This window comes from Lates calcarifer, linkage group LG5 (assembly GCF_001640805.2).
Source record: "Lates calcarifer isolate ASB-BC8 linkage group LG5, TLL_Latcal_v3, whole genome shotgun sequence".
Taxonomy (NCBI): domain Eukaryota; kingdom Metazoa; phylum Chordata; class Actinopteri; family Centropomidae; genus Lates; species Lates calcarifer.
The window spans coordinates 12,257,855-12,274,474 of NC_066837.1; the positions used below are offsets into that span (position 1 = coordinate 12,257,855).

Consider the following 16,620-nt stretch of genomic DNA (forward strand, 5'->3'; position numbering starts at 1 on the left):
CAGGTGCATCGACCACCCAGGTAGACGGTACTCACACGGTAAAGACAATGCAGCGAAAATTACCGGGGCTGAATTTGGAGAGGACAAAAGATAAGCAGCGCACAACAGGGAAATGAGCGGGTTGACAGCACTCGAATAAAAAGGAAAGGCTTTTTGTTAGAGCTGTGTAATTACTGTAAATAAAAACACGAGTGATATGGCTTTTGATTGAATATTTCTCAAAATAACGATTTCAGCATCAGCCTGCATCTGCTTTGCGTCTGATGCAGTTTTTTTCTTAAAAAGAAGAGCGGCATTTAGCTGCTTTGAACGCAATTTTGCCATCAAACTTGGCTCAACACACTTGTAGAGAAATGTGGCGCTCCCTATATGAAACTGCTCTTTATTATTCCCATTCCTCAAAAGGCTCAGTCTGATTCTATTAGAGCTGATTATCTCCTGTCTGATTCAAAGGCAGCACTTCATATTCAAAGTGTGGTGAATTGAACTTCCTGTCTGGTGTCAGAATCATAAAGGCCTCATTTTCTCAAGTTCAGTCTTTTGACTGGAGAATCCAAAGCGAGTCAATAAAATAACTTTCAGAGTCAATGGTAATAAAAAGGAAAAAAGGGGGCGGGAGTGGGAGAAGTAACGGGTAAGAAAACACAATCATTTCTAGTATTGGAGCAGGAGATGAATGGGATGAAGGTTTGATGTGATTACTGCTGGTTGTTCTCACTCACCGCCGTCCTTTGATACATGGCACAGTCTTCGCCTTGTTACGCCCCGTCACCGGTTTGATGAATCTATGCGGTGTCGCGGAGGTTTGACGTCTGGAGAAAGCAGGCGATCGGAGAAATGCCGGTTGTGTATAATTACACTATTAATCACATTATTTTTCACCACTGCGCAGTGAGAATGGGATTCCATGAAGATTTATTGCATTTAATAATGAGGTATGGGTTGTGCAGATCACTCAGTTCATGCCCCATTAACAACAGTATTCCTGTGTTGTTGGGAGGCGAAGACCGAGAAGTTGAAACTTTAAAGGGTCAGTTCACTCAAAACACAACAATACATTTCCCGCTATCACTGTTTATCTCACTTACTTGCTCTTGAGTTTTATCTGCGGAAGTTTGGAGAAGTTCCAGCTCTGCAACAAAAAGGTTTTAGTTAGAAATTAATAACATTTATAAGCAACTGTTGAGGATTTTCCTTTGAATAACAGCTCAGAGTAAAATATTCATTCATTTATTCTCCTACACTGTGTTGTCTGCCTTCTTGTTTTCATTTTTGCATGGTAATTGTTACTGATTGCAAACTGACTCTGCAGTAATTTACCTGTATTTGGTGCCAAATCCTACAGGTCCTTCCAGGAAAGCTTCTAGGAAATAAGAGGGGAATGTGGGACCTGTAAAATCAAACATCACAAAATGTTGGTCGTGGTGCTCGAAGTATTGAGTGTCTTTCCAGAGACAGTCACTTGGGATGATGCACCAAAAAAAAAAAAAAAAAAAAAAAAAGCATGGACTGTCAATGGCAAATCAAATCTTTGTGATTTTGATGAACTTACCCTTTAATGATGCCCCTGGGGAAATGAGTCACTACATTTGGAAATAAACAGACTACAGAAGAGAAAAGTAGAAAATAAGAGCAAATAATAGAATACACACAGGGAAATCCTAGACTGGGGTTATATGAAGGTGACATCTGATGTGATAAGTCTTGTTGAGGAACATCAGGGAACAGATTACAACATTATTAGGGTGTGCAAAACAACAGCAGCTGGGACCTGCTGCAGGCAACCAAAGAGGAAATGTATGCATAATAATTGCTGTTATTCTAGACTCCTGTAATTATGCTCAATATTGTTTATTTGAAAAAAATAGTCAAACAAGTTTTATTGTTGATAATGCACGTTAAATGGGACTTATAAAAGAGCAAGCATGACATTTGAGATAATGGAAAGGGCAACACAGAGCCATTTCATCTCGGCTTGTACTTTACATCAGTGCCTGTTTTAGTAACTCGGAGCACATAAACAAGGTCACGATTGTCGAGAGGGAAAATTCATATCGGTGGGGAGGGACCCCAAATACGCAGCAATGAGCTGTTGCAGACAAACGGCTATAAACTCTGCCAGCGTAATGAAATGGAAAACTGTTGGCTAAAACACCAAGACGAGCAGAATTTTAATCACAAGTAATAACTGAAGTTAATAAAACAATGAAAGCTCCATTATTTCCTGCCACACTGCTGAGTTCAGAGCTGCTTTCCAAAACTTCCACCAATGGTGAAGAGAGTTTAATAAGTTTAATAAGGAAAGGTTCTATATGATAAAGCCAGGATTATTTCAACAGTGATTATCAGTGTAAACATTAAAACCACTCATTGCATGCATCATGTTGCAGGGTCCTTTTGCTCCAAGAAATTTCAAGTCATTTGATTCAGGTTCCGTTCACATGTTGCTAACTTTTGCATTGAAGTCCAATCAGTTAATTAAACAATAAAAAAGCTTTTGGCACAGTGTATCACTGACTATGAAGCTGACTATTAGTAAGGAAACACTGCATTTCCATAGAAAAATCTCACTCGTGTCCAAAACAAAGAATCTTGTCACCTTCTCTGCCCGGGTGTTTGGGTTGAGTCAAAACCCTTCACACCTCAATATTCTCTCTCATACAAGCTTTAGGTAGTGCCACCTACTCTCTCTCACTCCTCCTTTATGCTTTATATGCATTTCTGTAATGTGCACTTGTGCAGAGCCACAAGCATGAACAGGGAGTCAGACGTCTCCTTTTGAAATAATTCCAGTCCTTGGAAGGAGCCGTGTCTGTGGCCATTCACCTCGGGAGTGATTGACTCTGCTGACTGAATTCAGATGAGCTCGACACTGGAAAAGCCCTGCACCTCTTTCGTCTATCCCTTTCGGCGCGAGCAGGAAAACTGCTTCTCCGGCTACCTCCTCAGATTTCTCAAGCAGCTGCAATACACTGTCAAAGGTGATAGCGAAGGATTTTTCAGGGAAACAGATGACCTGCTTCACCTGTGAGAATGAAAGCTTAAGGGGCTCTTGTGTGTCTACAGTGTACAGGATTGGAAATACGGAGTATATTGTGTGATTTTTTTTTTTTTTTAGCTACCAGGCTCTGAACGCCGTGCATCTAATCAAGCGCACTGACCTTTTCGCCAGCATCATAAAATATTCATTGGGGCTGAACGTATTACAGGGATGCATAGCACATTCACATCCATTCTTTATGAGGAATAATCAGTTTCTTTGTAGAACCTTGACAAATGCTGTATTTTACCTGATGCGATATCAGTTTAAATCCGGTTTCTCTCTTCCTGTACCACACAAACAAACACACACACACACACACACACACACACAGAGGAAAGGTAGATAATGATAATTCCCCATCTCATCTTCAAGTGCAGATGAGTTCCTGGCACTGAATTCCTGTTTCTTCTTTTAATACCTGGCAACAGAGGGAGCTGACTGCTGAGTTCTATCACAGTAGGCCATACACAGGCTATTCGTGAAAACAGCATGTGGAAGTATGGTGTACTTAATTCGCAATGTGGGTGTGTAATTCCTGCTGCTACTGTTTACGCTGACAGCTTGATCACACAGTTTAGGCAAAGTCACAAGCATAGCATAGCAGTTGGTGAGAAGCTTGAGATCTTTTACAACAGCTAAGCGCCCGGCGTTCTCGAAGATTATTTCTCAGAGAGAACTCTTTTTATGTGTTTATCAAGTCAAAAATCACAGCACTGTTGCTTTCACCTTCAGGCTGATAGAAATTTTTATCCGAGGGCACTTGTTAAAAAAGAGTTTGTAAAAAATAAATTAAAAGAAAATGTTGAGGTTGGATACAGAATAGTTGTGTTCTCAGCACAGTCGTGACACAGCCCCGAGACTGGGTACTTTATCAAACCCTGACCACGCCGAAGATGTTCCGCTGTGCACCGCTGCTTGCAGTCTTAATTATGCACCGGTTCTTCCAGTTGGCCGGCACTGACTTCCAGTCCACTCTGCCTCTGCGGGGGCTGTCCCACCAGCATGTTGTTCTTTGGTGAACAGCTTTCAGGCTCCATAGTCATCACCCGCACCGAGTACCCATGAGTCTCTGCTGCCCACGACCGGTCCAAGTCCACCAGGCCCATACACTGTTTACCTGCAGTGGTCAGAAACGAAAACAGAACTTTTTATCGAAACAAAACTAAAAAACCCTGGTGTCAATCTCTTGTAACAGCTTATTTTTTACTTAAGCATAGAAACAAAATAATGAACATAACAATGAACATGTCCAAAATTTTCTTAATTAACTGATTAATTACTAACAATAACAAAAAATGACCATGATGTTTTCCAGAGTGCAAGGTGACATCTCTAAATGTCAAATATCAAAAACTAAATATATTCAATTCACAATGAACAAAGAAAACCAGCGAATCCTCACACAGAGAAATACTAGTGTAAGGAAATATAATTGTTGTAACTGATCATAATAGCTGCCAATTACTTTTCTGTTGATCAGTGAATCAGTTAATCTACTTATTATTTCAGCTCTATCTAATTTTGAGCTTTTGACATGTATTTTTTGGTAAGGATTAACCACATTTTGCTATTATCTGACAGGTTATTTTACACTTTAACAATAAACTCTGTTGTTAAATTTGAGAGTAACTGTCAGTATTATAGAACATACAACAAAAAATCTAATCTAATTTAAATGATCCAAAGTAATTATAAATTCACACAAAATGCAGTGTATAGAATCCTAATGTACTGCAGTTTGTTTCTGCATATCTGCCAGACACAGATGGGTTATGTATTAAAAGGAACCAGTGAAACATTTGCTAGGTCTGCTGCCATACATGTATACATGTATACTCTGTGATTCAATTAAACATTTACTTCCTGTCATGCTATGTGACATGTCTCAGACCAGCAGGCAAAAGATCTGAGTGACTGCAATGAAGCGCTACTACCCTGATGTGTGTCGTCTCTTCAAGACAATGTCCTCACCGCAAGGCACGAGTGTTCACTGGATGAGTGTGAAAATGACATAAATATTATCCTCTTGCCCCCACGGACATAAGGTATTAACACAACTGAACACCTCTGGGAGATTTTGTCTCCAGCAGAGTTACAGAGATTTGGGAAGTGTACACCAAGGAGCACAGAGGCTGTTTTGGCAGCTTGTGTTGGCAGGCTTGTTTTTTTTTTTTATTATTATTATAAATTTTTTTCACCCATCTGTGTGTGCTGCTTATGTTGATAAACCACAGCCAATATCAGATTAACATACCAGTCAGACTCTAAATCAGCAGCATTTACTATGGTAGTACTGTACTGTTTCACATATCGCCAGGTCTTCCTGTTAATTTGTCCTTTCCTGTATGTTCCTAGCATTCACATATATCCTACAGAAACCACTTATTCATCAACAACCTTGACACTGATTATCACAGTTGTCTCTAAGGATTTCCTTTTAACAAAGACTTCATGTGTATCACGCAGTTTAGCAGCTAGGTAGCAGGTGGCAGACACAGTGAGCGCGAGCTGTGGTCTGCCAGGCTGACTTGACGGTCACAGTCACACTGGCAGGCTCTAGAGAGAAATGAGATCAAACATGGTTAGAAAATGTTAGTGGGAGAGGTTGAGCCCTGTTAACTGATACAGAGCAGAGACCGCTGTGACAGGTGATGTCAGGTACATATGAAAGGGCTTCAGAGTGACGAGGCATCAGGGAGCCTCCTCAGATTCAGAGGGAGGCTTTGATAAGCTGGAGAGCTATCAGGGTGAAGAGAGTCCTAGAGTGAAGCTTCAGCACAGGCCTGGAGCTTTCAGCCTGACAAAACACTTCCCTCTGAATCTGACAAAACTGATCTGGCAGCTGTTCAGTGCAGCTGTTATGTCACACTGTTGAAATCCCTGCATTAACCCTGTATTAACGTTTTTCACACTTCTCAGGCGTCTAGACCTTTGGAAAAATAGAGAAGTGGGTTCAGGTCACAGGGTAAAAATCTCAGGAAACATCAACATGCACTGAGGTAACTGTTTAAGGCTTCCTAACAACAAAATCAATACAGTAGTATCCATTTCTGATGTCAGACATATTAAAGGAACAGTGGGTGAGCAGCGGTGTAGAAGGAGAAGATCGAAGATGGTACCTATGAGTCGCCTCTCAGGAGGGAGCTGGACAGCAGTTTGGTCTGCAAAGCGGCAGAGGATCATGTGCTCCTGAAATAAGGACAGACAATAAGTACAGGGGCTATTTATTACAGCAGTTTATTCACGCTAACCCTAACACATTTTGGTTTTCTACGCCTTCTCATCCTGCTTACAGCCATGGCTGGATGGAGGCGGAGAGTTCTCATTGGACCATTAGACGATCCCTTCGCAAGAATTCGAGGTAACACTAGCACAGTCACTGTGAGCAGGATTTCAACATGGCTGTAGACTCTTGTTTGTTTCAGTCTCTGTCACTGGACTGAGGAACACTGATGGACTGGACTGAGTTCTGTGCATCGTGTCCATCATTTGTAGACCAGTTTACAGTTTGTTAAGACTCTGTGGAAATATTGAAAGACTTCATTCATATGGTAAGCTTTATGTCAACAACATTCCTTTCATAAGAACATCCTAGCATACTTTTCAGAAAGGTCAGGTGAACCCTGGTTATTTATTTCTATCCAGTTTTTCTGTCCTGTTTTTCTCCTCGCTATGGTTCATGGAACAAGTGACTCAGGAGAGCGGTTAGTCATCTCTAACCTGCCTCTACTTTAATTGATTCTGCTCCTCACTCCGCCGGGTCGACGCTGAATGCAAGGCCACGGAGCAGGTGCTTAAAGTTAGAGCTGAGCACCAATATCTCACACCATTAGCCGTTTATTCCAGCGATACACCATTTGTCAATGTGCTGTCATTCTGTTAAACTTCTGTAGTTCAGGAAGGACAACTTCTGCTGAAAAACAATGCTGTGCAGCTTCGATATCTGTGTGCCAGCTGGGAGTTGGGAGCAGAGACACAGGAAACAGTGGGGTTCTGTATGCTGAGTCCAAATGAATGGCAAATACCAAACATGGTTGTTGAAATCAAAACCATAGTGGGAGGCAGGGGAGATTTAGAGCTCAGGTCTAAAGTGGCAGATAATGTGTCTGCTGGTTTAAATAGAGTATAGATTTTTCCTGCTGTGTGGCGACATGTTTAGCTTTGTATTTCCAAACAGAAGATATGGCAGTTGTGATTTCTTTTCCTCTCTGGGCTTTTGGACAAACAGTAGAAACATCACAACTCAGTATCAAAAAACACTACAACTGTAGGTTGTAAATAATACAGAATCTTTTGCGGCTCTCAAGCCCTGTCTGTAAGAATGTGTTTCGTCTTGTGCACCAAAGAAAAGAAGTTAGAGGTGGTCCGATGTTGTGACATGTCAACTCCCGAGGTTGCTATGGCTAGGACCTACAGCAACTTTTGCACAGATTCTCCCCAGGGGCACTGACAGGTCCCATACATCATCATGGGTTGGGCCCTCCCAGAGCACAGTGCTGTGTCTGTGCTGAGCGATAAGGGATTGAAGACTGGAGGGTGTGCGCCTCCCTCTTGTAACTGCCTTGGGAATCTTTGCTCCCAAGACAGTGATGAGCCCAGAGATCACATTAATTTTATTTCACTGTCCCATAAAAGAAATAAAATAAATATAAAAAATAAAAGCAAGGAGAGCAATCTCATAGAAAACCTTACTCAAAGCAAAATAAAGTCATGTCAACTATTTAATGTTTTTAGATTTTTTGTCTTATTCCAAATTACAAAATGAATCCATTGCATCAACTCTTCATCAGGTCAGACTTAGAATATTTACAATATGACTGTAGATTAAGATTTTGATGCATCACCAAAATAAAATAGGCTCCACCGCACAAACTAGTTCTTACACAGAGATTAGTTGTTAATAAATAAATTACACATAGCTATGTAACACACACTGTTACACGGCTATATGAACCAAATTCCAGCACCAATGTTGGCTTGCTAGAGAGATAAATGTTGAATATGTTTTATATTTTTACAGGTTATGTTACAATTGTGATGTTACAGTTTACACACTGTAGTTGTCCTACTTATGTTTCCAAGCGACACATTTACATGTCACTCATTTACTTCCAAAATCTTCACTAGCTAAGTTTCAATGGTGCAACATGGTTCAGCAAATCACTCGTTTGAAACCAGCTAACAGCTAAGAATTTAGAGAGGACTTAACAAACTTAATAATATTTAACAAATAGCTGGTGCAACCCATTCCAGGTGTGTGTCTGCTTGTCAACTTGTTTCACATTTGTCTGAATCCTGTCTGGCTGCTGTGTTTGCTGGGTGTTGACAATTGTGGTATGGGTAAGCACGTTCACCTTTCACTGGGTCACTACACTCTGGTCCAGACATGTGAAGCTTTAACTTTGTAACTAAATGCTTGGGAGTCATTTATACTTCTGTTAATGCAGCAGCATCTCAACGAAGATGCAATTAGTGAGAAGAAAACCCTGTCTCATTGTGTTGTAACAGAGCACATGACTCTAATGAATATGATGTTTTAAACCAAGTCATAACCCACAAAGGCGTCGTTCAGTTAACTGAATATTAAAAACAATCCTTGTGAAAACTGAGTGGATGTAATTCAGTATTCTGTACTTGATACTTTGCCTCAGTGCGAATGAATAATAAATGCAATAGAGGGACTTAATCACTTTTAAAAACATACCTTAGAAGTCAGAGTTTCTTGGAACCTTTTGCTGTAAAAGAAAAAAGAACAGAGGAAAAACATAAGACATTCTGACATTTAAAATGCAGTGAGTTAGTTTGTGGTGGTTAAAACTCAGTCAGATCATTGTTAAAGCTAATTAAAAATCAACATGAGGAGGGTCAGGGGTTTCAGAAGCAAGTCAGGTCACATGGAGAGAAGTCCTATGTTTAACTCAAACTGTTAAGGATTTAATGAAATGGGCAGTTTAGTTTCACAGCTCATAAAAACCTGCGAACCGCCTGGAATGTCTACACCTGCAGAATATCCACATGAGTACCTGGAACATGACCTGAGGGGAAAAAACACTGAACGTAGCGAGATGAAGATTGACACAGTCAGGTGCGTTGGCCCCTCACACATAGTGCCCTGCAGAAACACAGCTTCTTCTTGTCCATTACAGCTGCAGAGTCCTTTTTTTTTTTGTCATTCTTTAATATTTTATGAGGAGTCGGGAGGGGTGAAGTGTCAAGTTAGCAAAAGTGAGGAAGGGAGGAACTAAGTATGTGAAAACTCCTAAATATTTATACTACACACTGAGAGTCCTCCCCAAGGCATAATTTTAGTGTCAGCTGTGTGGACACGCAAAATATCCCGAAACACCTGAGACATGGTAACAGTCAACAGCTGAAAGTCCTGGAGACCATATCGACGTTATCTACACTTCATCCTGGGTTATTAGATGTGGTGAAACGAACCTAAACATTCGTTACAGTGACAGTAACACTGAGGTTGACAGGCGGCTGATGGTATCCCACTCCTGTTCTCAGCATGCCGCTCCTGTTCTGCTGGCTTATGGCTCTTATAAACACTATGTCATTCATTTTCACCATCATATACATTTCTCACAGACATGCATCCACTTTAATGGACATATGCAGCTGCTAATTACAGTATGATGATGCAGAGTGCGACTTATAAATGGCTTATTATTTCTATTTCACTGGCAGATAGCACAGGTGGTGTGCAACGCCACATTTGTCTGACTCTCCTCTGGCTTCTATGCTTTCTGGGTGTTGATGTGTGTGGTATGAAAAAGCACTTTCATATTTCACTGGGTCATTGCACTCTGGTCGAGGCATGTGGAGCTATGGTATAATTCCTATATATGGAGCTGTGCAAAAGTTTTAGGTACCTTAGATGTTTAGACTTATCCATTACACAATACCATCATGGAGGTGTCTGAGCTCCAAACATACAGCCAGAGACATACAGAGCAATCTTCAGAGACATGAAGAACATGGAATCCTGCAACAGATGGCGAGGCCCCCACAGTGCCCTGATGTTAATACCGCAGAGTCGCTGCCACTCTGGCAGTCTGTGATCAGAGCTGCAACCTCTGAAAGAACGCAATTTGTCACACATTTCTGTTCCAAAACAGAGAGATGAAGAAAAGAAGGAGTGCGCAGAGAGAGCCAGAGGTGATTCAACTTAAGTTGAGTGACATCTGAGTGATTCTGCACTGAAACCTGATCAGTAAATTGTAAAATAATTTTCACTCAGGCAAATAGGACCAATGTGCTGTTTGGTTGCTATTTCAGTTATTTTATTCTATGTGTTAAAACAGCCAATAAAACCTGAGCCTGAAAGAAAACTGGTTGAATCTTTAATCACCACACACTATAAGATGTTATCACACAAAGGCCCAAACTGGAAAAGAACTGGCCCAACTTGGTCCAGTCGGTCTTTATGCCAAAACCAAAGCTATAATCATCCCAAAAACTACAACACATATCTCCACTTTATCTTGCTTGTAATCACAGTCTCTCAGTTGCTACAACAGCAATCCTACACAACAGCTTTGCTTTGTTGTCCTCAGTTTCCCAAAGTTGTTTTAGCGACATACTACCTTATTATGGTTCTTAAGCCATTACAGTACCATTAGTCAACAGAGTGCTGCTATAGCAACAGGATCAACACCAGCCTCTCTTTCCACTTTTCCCTGTATGCTGTTGTTTGTTTCTCCCATCTCTGTTCAAACAGTATCGTATTGTAGCTTACTTTATCACCAGGAAAGAAAATGAAGTGCCTCATTCTCCATAATAATATGTGTGATAATGTATGTCCAATAAAAGCAGCATTTCTCGTCTGTGCCTTCAACTGGGTTTTGCTGTCACTCTGTAATATCCATGACAGCCGCTGCATAGAGAAACCTATTCTGTGCTGCTGATAGAACAGGGCTGAGATTAAAAAGGTGAGGGGTGGACCCTGTTGTGAGGGTGACGCGACGCTGCTGCCTCATACTGTCAGTGGTGATGATAAGAGAAGACAGGTGGTGGACAAAAAGCAGCAACAAGAGATATAGATTGTGTGTACGTGTAAGAGAGAAAATGGGAATGATTGAGAGCGAGAGCACTTAAGAGAAACTGAAAAAATCAGGAGAGGGGAGAGGCACCGACACAAGCAGGGAGCTAACAAGAAAACAACAGGGTCAGAAACATTATTTTAAAAGGCAGAAACCTAGAGAGGTGACAGCAGACTGAGGCACGGCGTGCAGGTACAAACCTCTTGGGGAAGGTGAACTTGACTGCATTCTGGATGAAGCCGTAGCAACAGGGACTGATGACAAAGGCGGCTCCCTGCCTGGATGCAGTGCTCCATCACCATGTCTGTTGCAACTCCACACGCGTGGAGGGCCACCTGATGTGAAACAAAGACAATATCTTCTTACTTTCACCAAAACCCTCTTTGTCTGACAGAGAGACCAAAACTCAGAGCACTTGAGAACATGCACTCAATCTCATTGATTACTTCATAATGGCTGCTGCTATTAAATACATCTATGCTCTCAGAGGTGCAGACTTGGGGAGTTAGAGCAAACAAAATGTATTAGTGCTTTAGGAGCAGAGGCACGAATTCCCATTGAGTGGGTAAACTGTGCGTGGTGATGAACACCTAGCTATGCATTAGTAATGGTGTGCTTATATATTGGACGGCAGACAGGGACTCAAAAACCCAATATTATAGCCTGTCTGTATTCCAGCCATCTCTCTCCTCAAGTCCATCTGCAAAAATACATTATGACTCTTCAAAGGCAATAAGTTTAATATCCAAAGTACAGTGGTAAAATAGATGATTTCCTCTCAAGCGTACATTCGCTAAATAGATTCTTTGTTAATGATCCAAATAAAATGCATTATCAACAGTCTGATGTGACAATAGCTACTCAGTCTCCCTGAAATTAACCCCCATCCAACTCAAGTAGCCACCACAAACTTCTATTCTCCGCTTCCAAGAAGTTGTCATCTTGGCGTCCATGAGTCTGAATCCACTGCATGTTGCCTTGACAGCAGTGCCACAGAGCAGAAGTTCAGATCTGGGACAAGGACAGGGTTAAGCCAAGACTGCAGCTCCAAAGATTAGGGAAGATACAGACACTCTGAAACTCCAGTAATAAAGTCACTGAAATGTCTGGAGGGGGGTACATGTCTCAGAAGTAAATAAGCTCTCCAATCCTTCAGTTCACTGACTACACAAGAAACCAAAGGTGTAAACTGAAACTCTACAAACTTTCTCATGTGTTATTTCACAGTCTTGTACTTGTAAATAAGCCCTCTCATCAGCGTGAAGAGCTCGGCATGGAAATATGATGTGTTTGGTCTGTGAATGTTCGTCAGCAGAGAATAATTTATTCCTCCTCGGGAAAGGTGCATTTATTTAAATATGAAGTTACACGAGGTGAGTTTGCACATGAAAGAATAACCAGGAAGTGAAAATTGGAGAATTAGCATCAATTACCTGCATGGCCTTGCATCTATTTGACACCTAATTTTCTCTCCCACATTTATTCATCGGCATCAGGGAAAAGTCTTATATTCTTTCAGCAGCGTGTCTCAGACTGCTGATTAGGAGGAGGAGCTGCTATCAAAGATTGCATGATGTTACATCCCCCACATCTAAAGCAAAAAATAATTAACAAAGTTACACCATCACTCTTACCCAGCTACTTAATGTTGTACATTAGTCATGCTGTGGTAAATCCTAATTACATTTTATAACCTTTGGCCTTGATTTAACACAAACACAAAGCCTCTCAAACAAATGAAATGCACACAACTCAAATAAAACTCGTTCTGATATGTTGTGATAACTAATTATACATTCCCTATTCTTAATGTAGACTGCATCCTTGTTGAGACTATTTTTGTCTGTTTTAAGCTGCAGTGATAAAGCACTGCCTCAGCCCACTGTGTTCTGTGTGTTACTAAATAAAAATGTATACATGTATGCCAGGCTGATTTAAAGCAGTTTTACAAATATAAAGTGTGGTATTTCTTACATGACCTGCTAAGTTTTACCTCTTCACAAACATAGTTCGACTGATATATATAATCATAAATTAATATGCAACAACCAGGACCAAGGGCTTTTAAAAAACTGTGTTTTTATATTAATTTGCCTTTTGGGAGGCAGAAAAGCTGCTTCAATCTGTATCTCTCTCTCTCTCAATAATCACATCACAGAAATGATGAGGCTTCATTATTCACTCTTATTCAAGTAATTACATCCCACTGCTGTTGTATGTGGGCCTCGACAGAACAAGTTCCTGCAGTAGAGCTCAGTAATACTCAACTTAATCAACATCACACTCGTCTACAACAGAGGAGAGTGATGCAAAGGTTTGATGGCCTTTCTTCACAGCGTTGGAGTTTTTAAACTTCAGTTTTTTTTGTGCTGATTTTGTTACATGAAACCTAATATTACCTGACAATAAAAGAAAAACACACATCATCTGGAAAAAACTTTATGTCAGCAGAACCTCAACTTATTGAGCTGTCCTGTTTTGTATCTATAATACAGTATGTGAGCTTAACTTTGTGTTTGTGTGGAACAGACTTGAATAAATGTGATTACAAAGAATCAAAGCATTGTTTTCATTTCAAAGGTGGATGCAATGCTGCATTTTACAGATAAACAGACTCAGTCTTGAAGTCTTTAAAAAAAAAGAACCAAGACAAGAAACAAACACTGGGCTCCTTAAACCAGTATTGGAATTACACCTGATAAAGCCTTAATGGAATTGATCAATACCCATTTTTACATAAGCCTTAAGGCAATACCATAAAGTACACTTCACACAACATAAAGAAGTCAACTGAAAGAATCAATTGCAAAAAATCTGAGCCCCAAGCAGAACCAATAACGGACCAGGATCCAATAAAATCCAAATCAACTTCAAGCTCCACAACACCTCTTGCCTCTGAGGTCTGTCGGCTCAATGTCGGGAGAAATGCTAAAAATTAAAAACATTTATTTTAGGTACAGGCTGGTTCTGATACCAGTCTAATACCTGGGCCAGGCAACTACAGACAGGAAAAGCAGACACTGACTAAGAATAGGGACACCGCGGCTTAATTAGCCTGATTAAATGACCGTGACTAAAAAAGGGACCATGTATAATACATAACAGGAATAAAATCAGTGTGACAGGCAGCTCCTTCAGGTAGAAATATCTGTATCACGCAGGAAAAAGCTCAGCAACAGCTGAGGTTGCGTAAATGTTGAGGTACGAATCTCAGGCAGTGCAGAGAAGGACAAACACAAGCACCTGTTTCAAATGTAAGTGTTAACATTCATGAGGAAATAAAAATCTGTGTGCGCGCATACACACCCACATACTGTACTGTAGAGAAGAGTAATCTGTGCTGTTTGTTTCTTGCCAAGTGGAACGGGTCTCAGTGGAGTGACGACGCTGGAACAATAGCTATTTCTAATTACAGCAGGTACATATATATGTTCCCATTTTTCCCAGAGAGAGTTAAAGTGAGGCTAGTAGAACAGCTGGCTTTTCTGAAACTGGGCTATGACACCCGTCTGGAAGATGGATCTCCCCAACGTGTTTGGGGGAAGACGCTGACCTGAGACACATAAATAATGACAGCGATCAAGAGTGATGATAGCAGAGATTCTGTGGGAAAGCAAACGGATGCATGTGTGGGAACAGGAATTTAGTCTATGGAGAGTAAGAGGATTTTTTTTTTTTGGAATCACAAAGACTTGTTTTTGTGTGACACAGCCAGAGTCAAACAGCCTATAAACAACCACAGTTAAGCACCTATTTGCTCTAAATTGATAGTAATTATCTGTTCGAGAAGTCAAGAGCTCTGTAGATGAAGGTGGGTGTTTTAAATAGGACCAGCGAGGGTTGCGACTACGCAGTTGGAGAATCTCAAAGCTGAATTTTAGTTTGTTTTAGCCTCATTAAGCATGGCGTTTGAAAGCTAGTAAAATATTTATTCTGTTGTCGCAGGTAGCTGTGCAGAATTAAACACATTTACTGAGCCGGGGCTTTAAGCTTAACAAACGCAAACAGGCACAACTGCAGTCTTGGCAGAGATGTAGGTATAAAAAATGTGTGATGAATTAAGAAGTAAAAGGGTGACATGGCCAAGTTGCCCGCATAAAACCAGACATGGCTGGCAACCATTTTTATTTTTATTACAAACACTTTCCAAAGATTACACTTTCTTTTCCAAAGACGACTGCTGAGCCTTTACTAAGAGCATAACTCTTAAGATCTTGGCAAGAAGCTTTTGAAAGCATCTTTGGACAGCAGCTTTTTACAGTAAACAAGAGCAAACCAAGGCAAGTGAGCTTTTCATATTCCTCATTTAAGAAATCCTTTAACCCTGATATTACCTTTGTCCTTCATGTTCTGGATAAAACTACCTTTTGACTGAATAATCAGAGAGGGGACAGAGACATACACTGCTTGACTGAAGTGCAGAGCACTAAAGGGCTTCTGATTAAAAGCTCCACTTCAGGAAATGAAAAGCCATCTTAGCTGCTCTGACAAAAATAATTGCACACTGACATTTTCAGTTTCCAGAAAAAGATGAAGGAGTGACATGTCTTTCCATGTGATGCGTGGCTGTGCCTCTCTGAAATGAAATAAATATTTGAAGACTAAAAATACATTGTTCAGACACCTTGCAGTAAAGTCGTGATTGTGGCAGAGTTGGAAGTCACACATTGTTTATGCAGCGTTAATCAAAGGTGTTTACCTCTCAGTTTCAATCTATCATCAGAAATGAGAAGTGCTGAATTATTGGATTGATTATTTAAATTATTCTTTTTGGCATGTCTGCTTCATAGACAGTGAAGAGTGACAGGAAGTACAGGGGAGAGAGAGGGGAAGACTTGCAGCAGAGATTCAAACCCGGAGCGCTGTGGAGAGGACTCAGCCTCGTTTGTGGTTATGAGCTTTACCACATCAGCTATCCTGGCACCCCCAGTGGATTAATTATCATTAGTAATATTTAAATTTCCAAACCAAAGGGTTGCGTTGTGCCTCACTATCATATGCATACATGTGCAGACTGTTAGAGTTCACAGAAACTGACAACTGTTGCTTTCAAACATCATGCAAACATCTTATAGTAAGTATATGGAGTTGGATAATTACTTGGAGGCTGAATTTTAATGCAGTTAAAATAAATTAATTGTCTTGGAATTGCTGATAAGAAACACATTTTCTTTGCAGTGTAGCTCAATAAGATGACACCAGTCTGAATCTCTGTGTTTTCATGTACAAAGGAGATTTTGCCATAATATTACTAATTCCATTTCCCCTATTTTCTAATTGTTCTGCTAACAATACAGCAATTCTGTAAGTGGAAAAAGTCATTTGATTTGCTTAAAATGTGTGGAATGTGGAAATTGGATTATGATTACAGTTCTAACAAAATGTTAATCAAATCAAGACAAAGGAGATTAAGCAATTGTGGAAAATATTGCCAAACTATGACTTCTGTATCAAAGAAATTAAAACATAGAAATATGGTACAGAACAATTTAAACATCCGGTTTAATTTCAGTGCCGCACAACCAGAGA

The 16,620-nt window shown here is 40.4% G+C and overlaps 1 protein-coding gene across 1 annotated transcript in view; it reads right to left on the minus strand.

The window, feature by feature from the left end:
- Window positions 1-1,810: 1,810 nt before the first annotated feature.
- The window catches only part of gstcd (glutathione S-transferase, C-terminal domain containing), a 48,706-nt gene continuing 33,896 nt past the window's right edge, over window positions 1,811-16,620 (minus strand). Inside the window, 5 exon segments of the mRNA XM_051070590.1 lie at window positions 1,811-4,160; window positions 6,163-6,232; window positions 8,748-8,778; window positions 11,292-11,365; window positions 11,367-11,426. Of these exon segments, the coding sequence (XP_050926547.1) occupies window positions 3,967-4,160; window positions 6,163-6,232; window positions 8,748-8,778; window positions 11,292-11,365; window positions 11,367-11,426 (429 nt within the window). The 3' untranslated portion in view covers window positions 1,811-3,966.